A 13,782-nucleotide genomic window follows, 5' to 3' on the forward strand; every position below is an offset into this window, starting at 1 on the left:
ATTGGTGGAAAACTAGGCAATCCGACTTTTTTTTTTTAATGATATTCAAGAAAATAGTATTCTGAAAGAATTCTTAAACTTAAGAGGAACCTTCAGTCCCCTACCTTACTGCTAACCATTGCCGCCAAAAAGATACAAAATATATGAAAAACAAATTTCCTTTTGCCTTGTATTTTGAATCTGAATCTCCCTTTCCTTAATTCCATGTTTAAATGAAATCTTTCTATTTTCGTTAGGTTTTGTGATAAAACTCAAGACCTGCCGAAAAATGAGGTAATTAAACTGGAACATTATCAGTCAATATGATTAGTAATGTGTTGCAGGTTTTGCATTGTGGAGGTAATTAAGGTAGCAATCGTGCTTAATTTGGGTGAAGTACGTATGTTTACAATATGTGCAACTTTCGCCAGCAATAGTTTTCTGCTTTTTGAAATTTTTTTTCTGTAGACGGTTTGATGTAACGTTAGAAATTTATTTAATACAATACATTTTTTTTAAAGAAAAACTAATGAAAATAGTTTGAAAACTTTAAATTTTAACAATAAAGATAAAATAAAAAATAAAAGGTAAAGTAAATAGTACTAGATTGACTTTTTAGTTTAAAATATAATTTTTTTGTTAAAATGAACAGTATCAGATCTCTTCCACCAAATTAAAGAGTAAAGTGAACTATAAGGATAAAAGTAGGAAATGGATCATCTCCGGATCCCTTTCATTAAATTAACTTAATTAATCAATCCGGATCTTTGAAATTTGATTGAACGACTGCAAACAAGATAGTCATTTTAAAAGTTATAAAAACTTTAAACATTTGATTCAAATTTCAAAAATCCGGATTAGATTAAATGATTAGATGATCTCTTTTCATAAAAGTAACCGATACACAACAATCAACAGACTAAACTAAAATATATTATATTATATATTAAAAAGGATATAGAAAGAGCTGCGGGCTGCATGTTCATTCTTTGCAGCCTCTTCAACTCCTTTTACACATATATCATTTGGCCGGATCACTTTAATTTTTACCAGCCTCCCACTTAAGCAAAAAAAAAAAGGCACCAAAAGTAAAAAAGTAAAAGTTGCCACACACAACACACTCGAAAAGTAAGTCACTTTTCTACCCATCTAATCACCCAATTTTAACTTTTGCCCCCACAACATCTACTACTTTACTTTTAGCTCCCACCACTCTAAATTTTCCCGGGAAAATAGAGGAAAATCCGAACGCGGGAAATTAAGCTTTGGATAATTTTAAAAAGGACAAAATTAAAGATAGTGGATAAAGCTTTTCTGTTTCCCTTAATTTTAGACGCGGAAATTCTTCCCGGTGAAAGTTTGTCCGAACTGCCAATGAGCGGGCGCCACGTTGAGGGAGGTGGAGGTGCGCCTGTCACTGCCCGTGACTCTGAAGGACAGGGTCTGGCCCACCAGGTCTGCGTTGGATTGCCAGTTTTGCCCCCAGTTCCGGCTCATCGGCATCCACCCCGTGTTCGCACCTTTCACGCTCACCCTCACGATATCCCCTGCGCCCGCGACGTTGGTGATCAGAACCAGGTTGAAGTAACGGAAACCGTTAATTGTGAATCTCACTCCGCCTTGCTTTCTGCACGGAACCCTGTAGAAAATAAAAAATACAACAAACAGAGTCAAAGTTTAGTTACTGCGGTGACTTGGTTAATTACTGCGGTTAAAAAGTCAATTGGGTAGGTTTGACTGGTAAATTTCCGATGCGGGAGTGGTGCAACTTCCCATAAAGTTAGTACCTTTTCTATACACGCGTCGAACGGCGTGAAATATCTACAGTAACCCTAGCAAGGTCAAAAGACTTCTATACCCTTCATGCGTTCGGTAAATTACACTCTACACTAAACCAAGGCACAAGGGTTTCCGGGCGAGGCTAGTTTGGTCATTTTGAGCAAAGTGGTAAAGGGTAAACGGGTTCCCGTTGGTTATTTTCGGGGAAACGACGTGAAACGGGACGGATGATTAACTAACACAAGAAAGGTTCTGACATTAAGGTCTGTTTGGTTCGCGAGAAAATAAAAACATTTCTGCTGTTTGGTTAGGTAGAAAACAAGAATGTTCGTAACAGAGAGCACTATATTCTACGCTTGTTTGTCGGCGGCCAAACAGGATTTTAGAAAACGTAAAAACAGAGAAACAACGAGGGTATTTCCGTCCAAACGAAAAAGAAACGCAGAAAGAGCGAAAGAAAACAGAGACTGACTGTGACTGACAGTGGGGTTTTGATTTACTCACCGGCGGTAAGAGACTGGGACGATGCCGGCCTTGTACTCGGCGATTTTGAGGAACATGGGCATGGCGAGGTCGAAGTGGGTGCGGGGAGGGTTGCACCAGCCGCCGTCGTCGCTGGGCTGAGCGAAGTTAGGAGGGCAGAAGTTGGTGGCGGTGACAAAGATGGAGGGGTTGCCTGGGTGGCACCACCTGGGGTCGTCGCCGCACTTAATCTCAAAGCAGGCGCCGCAGCTGAGGCCATTGTTGAACAGAGCAGTGCTAAGCGCAGCCGTGTTGACGCCGTAGCCCTGGCTGTAGAGGTTGCCGTACCCGCAAGCGCCACCTGAAAAAAACAGAGAAATAGGGGTTTTAGGAGACTCAGAGATTTTGAGTAGAAATTTAGAAAATAACACGGGTTTTTTAAAACAAGAGAGAAAAAGTGAAGAAATGAGACAGATTTGTGAAGAAAAAGAGTGAGAAATGAAATGGGTTTATTCTTTTTTGAAATTTGTGAAATGGGGTTTTGAGAAAAAGAAAATGGGGACGTACCCATGGTGCCAGAGGCGTCGCTGCCGCCGTAGAAGGTGGCGTGGGCGCCCTCCCATGCGCCACCAGTGTAAACCCCTGGGATTCTGGCGTCGGCCGCCATGAAGAGCGAGAGCAGGGAAGCAATGCAGAGCATGCGAAGGAAGGCCATTGCCGGAGAGAGAGTCAGAGAGGGAGAGAAAGGAGTGAGAAAGCAGAAGGAAGAGACAGAGTGATGGATATAGGATTGGCGTTGGGGCGAAAGCGGGAAGAAGGTGGGGGTACTTATGGAGGTTGCGAGCGGGGCATCAGAGGTCTGGATATAATTAATGCCCACTCTCAGATCTATTTTTTTTTATTATTATTTACTTTTTTATTTATTACCAAAAAAAAAAGGTTTTATTTTTATTTCTTATTTTCTTATTTTCCAAGTAATTTTTTTTTTGGGTCACCATTCATTGGGGAAACATGAATTGATGTGCATGTGCACACATGGGCTCTCTTCATGTTGATTTTGTTTGGTCAAGTTGGGGTCAAGTTGGGGGCAAGTTGAAGGGCCAACAGGGAGGGAGAGAGGGAGAGCCGATCAGAGAAACGATAAATACACGTGCTTTTTTTCCTATTATACACTCATGTTTAATTATATTTATTTTTTCTTTTGACTTATTCGATAAGCAAATTAAGATTTAATTAGCATGAAATAGATTTTGAAGCTAAGGAGGCCAACCCCATTTGATTTTCACATTGTTGATGTGAACCTTAAGTATCATTAATCCAATGGGTAGACATAATTTCTTTAATTAGTTGTGTGATATCCAACATTACAAGCATTTTAAGTGAAAAGGAAAAGGAATTGGATAAATATATTCTTGAATTTATTTTCTATGTTTATCTTTATGCACTTATGCATATTCTTGTCTCTTGATTCTCGAATATTTTATTTAATTTAAACACCAAAATTAACAAATGGGTGTATGGAGAGACAACAAGTGTCCATTTTATAATAATTTTGGATGTTTAGTAATCACGACAATATCTTCATCGATGCGTCATCCTAGTCATCAATTTATTCAAATATTTTTTTAACTCTGTTTACCAAAAGTATGAAAATCTTGCATCGATCCACCATTTGTCTTATTTAAGTTGTGAGATTTGTTCAAATAACAACTCCATCAAGGTAAAACCAAATAGTAGTGAGAATTATTGGTCCTTTTAGCTCAAACAATGCTTGAGAATATGTACTTTCACTCTCTCTCTCTCTCTCCCTCCCCCTTATCTTTTTAGTATATGAACATTTCCCCAACTTGTAATTTGGGAAAGAAAAAAAACTCAGTCCAACCAAAACAAACACTTTCTAAACGATAAAAAAAATTTAAAAAAATGCAGTGAAAATCCTATATATATATATATATATAGGTTTGTTCAAAAATTCATGAAGAATAAAACAGAAAAAATAGTAGTGAGTGGAAGTCACATTTGTGCTTGGATCACAAGCTGAGCCATCAGCAATGGCTGCAATTTGTTGAGAAAATTGGCATCTTTCCCTTTTATTTAATTTTTAAAGTTCAGAAAAAAAAAACTGTAAAATTGGAAAAACGATAAGAAAGATGAAGGTGGGAATCCAAAGCCCCGAAACCACCTCCTCCGCCTACACTCTAACCTTAATTACAAGGGCACAAACGACAAAATAGCAATCTTGAGACAGATAAGTAAAGCGCGTAAAATGTGGGTCCCAATCTGTCCGTATATCTTTAGCAGGGTAAGATGATTAAAAGGGTGGGGCGTAGTTTTTTTTATAGGAAAAAGATTGTCTGTCTTCCTATTTTTGGTTTTATATGATCACAGTTAAGTTATATTAATATTTTATATTACTTTTTTATAAAGATAATAAGATAAAAATAAATAATAATATAAAATGTTGACATAACTTAACATTGACCACATAAACAAAAAAGCACGAAAGAACACCGAAAGTGGAAGGACAAACTTGTCATTTTTTATATGTGACGAGTCATTTTTATTCTTATATTATTGAGACATTATTTCCTATTCACGTTATAGTTATTATGGATTATTTTTTTATCATTATTTAAAGATAACCAAAAGAAAAATTCAAACCGTTCTATCATCTATATAAATCACTACAATTAACCGTTCATCATCAAAATGTTATAAACAAAATTGTTGATTTGTTTGACAAATATGAACAGTTAAACAATCTCTAAATTAAATAAATTTTTCTAAAAAATAATATTTTAGATGATGATAAAAAAAAAAGTGATTAATTCTGATTTTAACCGTTTGTATGATAAATCGATGTCATGTCATCTTTGACAGATAAATGAATACTGACTTACAATAAAGAGCCAAGTGTTGTATGTCAGCCAGCCACATTGCAAAGAACAACTTACTTAGAACGAATATATTGTTATTGTGATGCTCTTGTTCACTAATACAGGTCTAATGAAAAAAAAACATAAAGAAAACATTTTATTACTTAATCTAGACGCAACGTGAACCCGTTTTGTATGAGTCATCCTCTATCGTGTGGCACACTTGCCATGAGCCTTAACCGTAATAGGACCCACCTTGGAGGGTTCACGGTGCATGACTCGTGCTTACTGCGGCGCGGTCAGACTTTTTTCCGGGTTCTCGTGTCGTCCTTTATAGTCTTGTTGCCTATGATTGGGTTGCGCACATGGCACGTCCACCAATTCCAACTGCCTGCCCTCCTCTTTTGTGAAAATCCATTTTAATTGCCTCCATTTATTTTTCCATTTATAAACATCATCTATTTATTTCCGGAGAAAGGGAATTCAATTATCTACTTCTTATATATATATATATATAAAAGAATCCTTTAACAAGAGGGATCCTCATTTTTCTAAAAAAAATGGACCATTCTCTTTACCGTTAGACTTGATTTTAATGAAATTGTGTGGTTGAGATTGTATGACTTGTGATTTAATCTTAACCACACAGCTTCATTAAAGCCAATCTAACGGTCAAGAAGGTGTCCCCATTTAAAAAAAAATGAGGATCCCTCTTGTTAAAGTGCCTGTAAATATATGTGTGTGTGTGTATCTGCATCTATATATCAAGAAGAGAAACCCACCTTGAGAGCTACTTTACAAGTATAGTAAATTGCTTCAATTGTAGCTTGGATTTGTATTGGACTAGTGTGAGCTTATCTATTTCTTTGCCCCTTTGGTGTCTTGTATGTTTCTAAGGAGGAAAACCTCGATTTCTATTAACTAGTCTCGTGACGAAAGATATATGAATATAATTGAACACTGCCATGATGATTCTTTTAACGAGTCATGTTAGGTTGCAGAGATCTTTGCATGATTCTAACAATTAAGAATCAATCTGATTATGTTGTTACATATACTGCTTCCATCTAATCTCTGATTGGAATTTGTGACTCGTATTAACATTTCAATAACATATCATGGTAAATGAATTTATGGTGTATTAATTAAGATACTACTCAACTTTAACCCTTATTAGAATTAGTAGTTGTAGGTTGTTAGGTATATGTATTTGGTGTGAATCCACTATCCATGTTACGAAGGCAAATGGCCATCAAAGACCATGCGGCGCCGTGAGTCAAAGGGCGGAGGGAGGGATAGACCGAAGAGTCATGATGATATTTAAGGTTTTTTTTTTTTGAAAAAAAAAAGGACAATTGATGGCAAGCCATGGTTATCCACTCATTTCGGTGGCTAGAAAGACTCACAAAGACATTTCAGCATACTTCTGATCACAAGTCTGACTTCTACATCAACAATGGCTTTCGAACCCAAGATCTCCGATTTTTAGTTTTAAGGTTCAAAGCTTGCTAGCTGAAAGTTGAAACCATAATTGCTGAAATCCTCATCCAAAAAGGTTCAATATCTGCATGCGAATGGAATTATTGCTTTCTCTTTTGGATGAGGATTCTCTCCCCACCCTTTTTTCCTCCACTTCCGCTCTTCCTCGCATAGTTTTGTTTTCTTCTTTCTCTCTCTACTTTCTTCTTCTTTCTCTCTCTACAAAGAAAAAATCTTGAGTGTTCAACTAGGAGAAAAAAGAAAAAATCTTGAGTGTTCAAATAGGAGAAAAAAGGAAGAAAATCCTTGTCCTCGTTTTTTGCTTCCCGTATATGTCTTCCTCTAGACTCCTCTCCAATCTCCATATCTCACTGCATGGTGCATGCATGTGCCTTCACTAATTGCCACCTTTCCCTTTTCATTTTTCTTCCTTATTTTCCCCCTAAATACACCAATTAACTCTTTCTCTTTCTTTTTCCCTACTTAATTTCCTATATATTGCATATATTAATTGTTTATTCCATGAGTATAAATTATTAAGTTTGTACTTGAAATATCTTAAACTTGTCTTGCATTAGGTTATTAATAAGAAATTAATGTGTTTTTATGCCGATCCACTTAACTTATTTTCGCACACATTTTGCATCCATTTTTCATATATATATATTAGTTATCATATAAACTAGGTGGGTAGACATAGCATCACTTGAAAACATTAAGTAACGGCATATAACATGTAATGTAATGCGATGCTTTTTCTTTATTTATACTCTAATGGTTGGGAACGAATTTCAGACCTGTATTTCACATGGCACATTTTGAGTTCGACTTTTGACGTTGATGAATCACACGAAGAAGGCTAAAATGCCTCTATGAGTCTTCCCGACCCCCAGAAAGATAGATTGCCGTGACGAAGCCACAATGTGCTATATATGGCTAAATAAATTGAATAAATATGAGCATAAATGTTAGCATGGTGAGATAAATGGAGAAACATGTAACATGATCAAATGATAATTTTACCTTCGCATACCACAACTTCTTATAAGTTTTTGTAAGATTTTTTCTTTCACCAATGTATGACTATTTTACCTTCACATACCACAGCTTTAACCCACCATTGTGCGTTCATTCATTAATTGCATGTTTGGGCCGAATGTGTATATAGAAAACATGTTGTTTATAAAACGCGTTTACACATCGAAAGTTCTATAAAATTTGAAGTGCTTTAATTATGAGTAAGTACCTCTCCAAACAACACTAAAGTGCTTTTATAACATGAAAATACTTTTAAAGTTTTTATTAAACAATAAAGAAGCCTATTTAGTTATCTTTTTAGTTTTTTTTTCTTAAAAACAATTTGGAAGAAACCCTAAATCAAAAGTACACATATTGGTGATGATATGGTTGAGAGGGCATGTGTGGGGGCTGCTGGGTGCAGCAAGTTAGCTGGTACTTTTTGACACGTAATGTGTTAGGAACTAAAAGGTGTCTCACTCGGACAAGCATTGTCTGCCCCCACTTCCAGTGCCCTTCCGTGTCCTTCTGTTTTGTGTGGTCACGGTTAAGCTACGTCAACATTTTATATTGTTTTTTTATAGAGATAATAAGACAAAAATGAATAGTAATATACAATGCTGACGTGGCTTAACCGTGACCACACAAACATGAGGATACGGGAGGACACCGGAAGTGGGAGGGCAATCCTTGTCCGTCCCACTCATGCGCGCACCGACCAACTAGATCTAGCAAATCTGCCAGGTCATCATCATCATAATCGATCGGCAATGGAGTTATGAAGGTTGGCTTTTGCCCCAACTAAACAGTACCAAACCCATGCCATGCATGGCAAGACATGTGAACGTGCCACCCAGATCTCCTTAGATCTCTAGCTACCTCTTCATCTCGATCTCCTTCTCCTCCTCCAAATTTTCCACGCACGTTTTAATGTGAATTTGTGAGGGGGATTAATGAAGCATATGAAATGTGTAATGTATGGTGTTGCTTTTGCTTAGTACGTACGTACTCAGCTGCTGCATGGTGCAACGCTAGCACCACTCTGCCCGAGCTCCCCATACGGCCTTCATTTTTGTGTGTACGGAACTCAAACTTTGTTAAGTAATTCAAATGTATCAAGTTAGTTATGCATGCATGGGGCTTTGCTTAATTAATTTGTAATTTGATATCATAAGACATGATAATTTAAAATTAATGATTCCCATCACCTTGTCTTTTAATTCTTATTTATACATATTAATTGGATGTATTTATAGTTAATTAATTATTAGTATCTGTTTTAAGAAAGAAGGGTGAAAATTTGAGAAATGCAAAACAAATTGCACAACTATGTACGTTGTAAAGTTTAAAAGACTATCGGTGAATAGTGCCATCTCTTTTCTAACTTATAAATTGATGTAGCACATAACATGACATTTGCTTATTTGATGCAAAAACGCGAGGTTTAAACATAGAGAATAGAATAATAGCATTCATGTTGAATACCACGAGTGTGTATAATCATTTATATATTATATTTTAGTGTATAACTGAGACATAGATTAAAACTATAATTAATCTCTAACAACATCTAACCAAACTCCACTAAACAAGGCAAACTGTTTTGACTCCTAATTAATAGAACTGACTTTATAACTAACTGTATGAGCCGGTTGATAGGCTTTCATTACTTCAGTTAATTTCATGTGCTTAGTGAAAACCTAAATTTAAGTAGTGAAGAATGGTGGGTTAATTAGGATTAAAACTGATCTAGAGTTCGATTCTTTACAATGTAAGAAAATGTAAATCAGAGTTAACGAGGCCAAAATATAAACAATATATGAAACATTTCAATATTAGTTGAGAGTCGAACAGAAAAGTTTGAACATCAATTGGTGCTTGTAGAATCGATAGATCAAACCTATCAAAAGATAAAACTGATAAACCAAAGCAACATTTGATTTGGGTTTTCCAAAATTTCTTTGTCTCATTCATCATCTGGGGATGGTGAGTGATTGGTTTCTAAAAGGGTTGACCATGATTGCATTGCATGTGTAGTTTTGTACGGGTGAATACATAATAAGCTTCTTGGGATCCAAACACGATCGCATGCAATTTTATGATTATATATTTCAGAAGAGAATTAGAAAATATTCTTTCATCTTGGGGCGATGTAATTTTATGGCTTTGAGAATAATTGCACTCCAGTGAGATAGCCCTAATCATGAGCTCTCTGCGTATTGCGCATCAACATTTTAAAAGTTTGCTCTTGCTAGCTATGCCTCCCACTGGTATATATAAGAGAAATGCTAATTAGGAGACTCTATCAAAAGTGAGATTTTTTATAAACTCTCTGTCACCTTATATTTTTATCGTTATGTTCTATAATGTTGGCACGAAAATTGAAGTTAAAGTGTGAGATGACAGAGAGTCTCCATAGCATTTCTCCATACAAAAATGATATTCTTATCATTTATTTGTACCATATCTCCAATAGAAATGAAACCCATACGCGTTGGTGGGTCTTACTTGTATTCCCACTTTGGAGGATGAGCTTATTTCTCCACTTGCAATATTGTAGTTTAATTGTAGAAATTTCACCATCAGAGCCATTCAATTTCTTAATATTCATTTAAAGATCATCCTTATAAAAAAAAATAATTAGAACAAAGTTCGTTTACTCATCCAAATTGATCAAATAAATCAATAATATATAGGTACCAAGTAACATATTTATGACAAACCGTATATTTATCTACTACATTTGGATGACTAAACGAACTTCAATTCAAATAAATTTTTTTATAGGGATGATCTTCAAATAAAGATTCAAAGAAATTTAACATCCTAAATATGAAAATTTTATAATAAAGATACGTTATTTGTAAGTAGGAAAATGAACTCATTCCTTCAAAAGGGGAACACAAGTATTATCCTTTAGGGGATTATATGTATTTGCCTCCGATTCCAATCATGTCTATCGAATATCGATTAATGGGAGCTTGTATCCACTTTGCTTCAAAAGTTAGTTTGATGAATTTATTATATGAGTTAAATCCCACTATATGTCAAAGTCAAACAAAATAATAAACCAATGCTAATAAAATGGGTTAGTTTGTGTTTTTTAACAAAATGATTTCAAAGAAGCAGTTTGACAACTTCTTTTTTTTTTTTCAAAATTAAGCCAAAATTTGATAATTCACCGTATTAGGTTTCAGCTTTTGCTTATCAATTTTTTTTGGGGTGTGCTATCCACACACCCCTTTTTACTTCTCACACACCCCTTATTAATTTATGTCCGTTGATCTTCTTCATTTCATCCGATCTGACGGCCGAAAATTAGAAGGGTGTGTGAGAAGTAAAAAGGGGTGTGTGGATATCACACCCCTTTTTTTTTTTTTAACGAAAGCTGATAACAATGATTAAACAAGTTTTTAGTTCTCAAATTTTTATTACAATGATAATTAAAAATTGAAATATTTATTAAATGAGCCTAAATTACTTTAATATACGAAATACGCGTCGGAATAAAGGTTTGGTATTTTGCTCTGACCAATTGTCCTGTATGCATTATAATGCTTAATTGGGTTCATGTTTTTTTTTTTTTTCAACTTTGTTTTGGGTTTTAATGGGCTTTGTTGTGAATAGATGGTTCAATCTCATGTTGATTATGCTGGAGAATATAATTCTACATCAGTTATATGACAAAATAATATACAATTAATGTATGAGAGTTTTCACTTCTAATATCACCGAGGAATTTTGCGATAAAAACCAAGACCTAGCATTAGGTGGTAAAGTTGAGACAACATCCTAATATTGGTTGTGGGTCATGTTGTACCTATAAAGTTCATCATGGTATCAGAGCATACTATTCTTTCAACACAATCTGGGTGCGGTTTACTGGGCTTAAGTTTGCCTCCTTAAGTTGGGTTTTCGAAAAGTTGCGCAAGCTTCAACTTAAGGATATTGAATGATTGGGCCCTCGAAAAATTGTGTTGATTTAGTCTCTAAATGATGACCATTGACTGGGCTCTCAAAAAGTTGCGTTAGCTTTGCTATAATGATTTGACAGTTCCCGATGTAGGAATTGATTTCCCTTGTGACCCCTTGTAGGGCCACTTGTGATGGGGCGTGTTGGAGGATAGGATTTCATACCGGTCATATGACAACAATATATATAATTAATATTTGGGAGTCTTAACCCCTACTATCACTGAGACATTTTATAATAAAACTCAACACCACCTAGCTATATATAATTAAGTTGAGACAATATTGGTATTGATCTAAACCATACTGGGTCTATAAAGTTTATCAGATCCAATCCTTATGCAGGCAGCCTGTAAGACCTATGTTAAAGAAGAATCTCACAAATTCAAAATAATAACACTAAGCTTGTTTATTGATAAGTAGACACCAAATGTAATATATAAATTGGTTAATATAATCAATAAGAGAATCGATTCTCTTTTATTTACTTTATATTTGGAATGTTTAGGCCTACCTAATTCATAAAAAAAGGGGGGCTTGCTGTCCATTTCGAAATACAGCAGTTGATGATCTACAACAAATAATTAAATGAGTAATGAGAATTCTAAATGCATGCAACTAACATGTTTTGATCCATATAAAAATAAAAAAAATAAAAAAAACTTTATATATGCAACAAAAAAACAAAAAAAAAACCAATTCAATATACATTTTATTCTAATTAAATTATTTTTGAACACAGCCATGCATGACTGGCAGAGACGTGAGGTGCCTGCTAGTTGACGTTAATTTTTAGTCATTAATTTACAGTTTATTTAATCTGACAACCGAAAATTAAAAGAATGTATAAGAAATAAAAATGTGTGTGTAAATAGCGCAACCCAAAAATGTTCCATTTATGTATAGTATGAGAGGTGAGTTTGCCAAGGGCCATATATGATATATAGCTAAAGTATTAACGTATATTATTTGAGGTTTGACCATTGTTTAATATTTTAGGTATGATCTGGAGCAGGGAGTGACCATGTTCAAATTAATTCTGCTGTTTTCTAATCAAAGGACGGTGCTCCAAATTTTCCGTACCCTCTTAAGCAAACGTACTTTCATGTCAGCTATCACCTGCTTATCATTAAATTATGTGATTATCCTTATCGATTACTCTAATTAATATACATTTGTTCATATATAATACAAACTTTTTCATTAATTAAACAGCATTGGTATTAACATATTTTCTTATCTGCAGAACACAGCAACATGCTAATGGTGTTCTAAATTATATACATTATTTGGGTGCATGTATTGACTTTGTATTTATAAATGCAGTGTCGAATTTTTGACTTTGTATTTCTAAATGGTAACGGTATTCTAAGTTATATAATTTCTTGTTTGACACCACCTTGGACTTTTAATTAACAAGAAAAAGAATGTACACTTTGTAGAAACAGATAATGTGTACGGCCAATTATATATTGCGAGTTGTAATAATACTTTATATATCTATAAAAGAGAACTCAGATTTCTTATTGACCACTCTTTCTCGGTTGCACGTTGTTAAAAGCATTTGTAATTTTCAATGGAAACTATGCCTTTCTTATCGAACTAGCTAACTAGTTTATGAAAAAGTCTTTGCCAACTGATTTATATATGTAACCCTTAACATAGGCATCCTCATGAAAGTATAGAATTGTCACACTTTTAATCATCCTAATATAGTTAATATTATTAGCTCAATTCAGCAAGAGTAATGCTACGTAGACAATTTTTTTAGACCACATTTGCAAGTCATGTGATGTGTTACTAATATGAATTAAGCACGTTAGTCAACACTTAAGTAATAATTCAATCATCAATAATCACATCATATGGTTTACAAATATGATTTAAATTGATGGTCTCCTAGCATTACTCATTCAGCAAATGTACAATTAAACCATAAAATTTATTCTGATGGTGGGGATTGACTAAAATTCATCAAGTTGTGCTACAACGGATTTTGGTGCTTAAAACTAAAACCTATATATAAATACACCTACTTTTAACAAATACATTGTTAAAAATAAAATCATATTTTGTTGTCTAGATGCAAACCCGAATTAACGTCAACTAAATAATCAATACTATTCAAGAGTTGTCGCAATTTATATTTGCTAATAATATTATCTACTTTCAAGTTTCAAAAAATACATTGGAAAATAGTACAGGAATAACAATCTAT

General features: G+C 34.6%; 1 protein-coding gene across 1 annotated transcript; it reads right to left on the reverse strand.

Annotated features, from left to right (window-relative positions):
- Nucleotides 1-899: 899 nt before the first annotated feature.
- On the reverse strand, nt 900-3,283 carry LOC103450231 (expansin-A4-like). The gene is made up of 3 exons (XM_008389543.4): nt 2,788-3,283; nt 2,263-2,581; nt 900-1,618 (listed from the first exon to the last, which is right to left on the reverse strand). Exons 1-3 carry the CDS (start codon nt 2,933-2,935, stop codon nt 1,309-1,311), a joined length of 777 nt encoding a protein of 258 aa, XP_008387765.2. The 5' UTR covers nt 2,936-3,283; the 3' UTR covers nt 900-1,308.
- Nucleotides 3,284-13,782: the final 10,499 nt, after the last annotated feature.

Source organism: Malus domestica, chromosome 12, assembly GCF_042453785.1.
Source record: "Malus domestica chromosome 12, GDT2T_hap1".
In the NCBI taxonomy this organism is placed as follows: domain Eukaryota; kingdom Viridiplantae; phylum Streptophyta; class Magnoliopsida; order Rosales; family Rosaceae; genus Malus; species Malus domestica.

What these genes read in the sequence shown, in the direction of transcription:
- LOC103450231 (XM_008389543.4), bottom strand. Translation starts at nt 2,935, where the DNA reads ATGGCCTTCCTTCGCATGCTCTGCATTGCTTCCCTGCTCTCGCTCTTC. An exon ending in CGACGCCTCTGGCACCATGG is followed by an intron (nt 2,582 to 2,787) that starts GTACGTCCCCAT and finishes TGTTTTTTTCAG; the next exon opens with GTGGCGCTTGCGGGTACGGC. An exon ending in GTCCCAGTCTCTTACCGCCG is followed by an intron (nt 1,619 to 2,262) that starts GTGAGTAAATCA and finishes TATTTTCTACAG; the next exon opens with GGTTCCGTGCAGAAAGCAAG.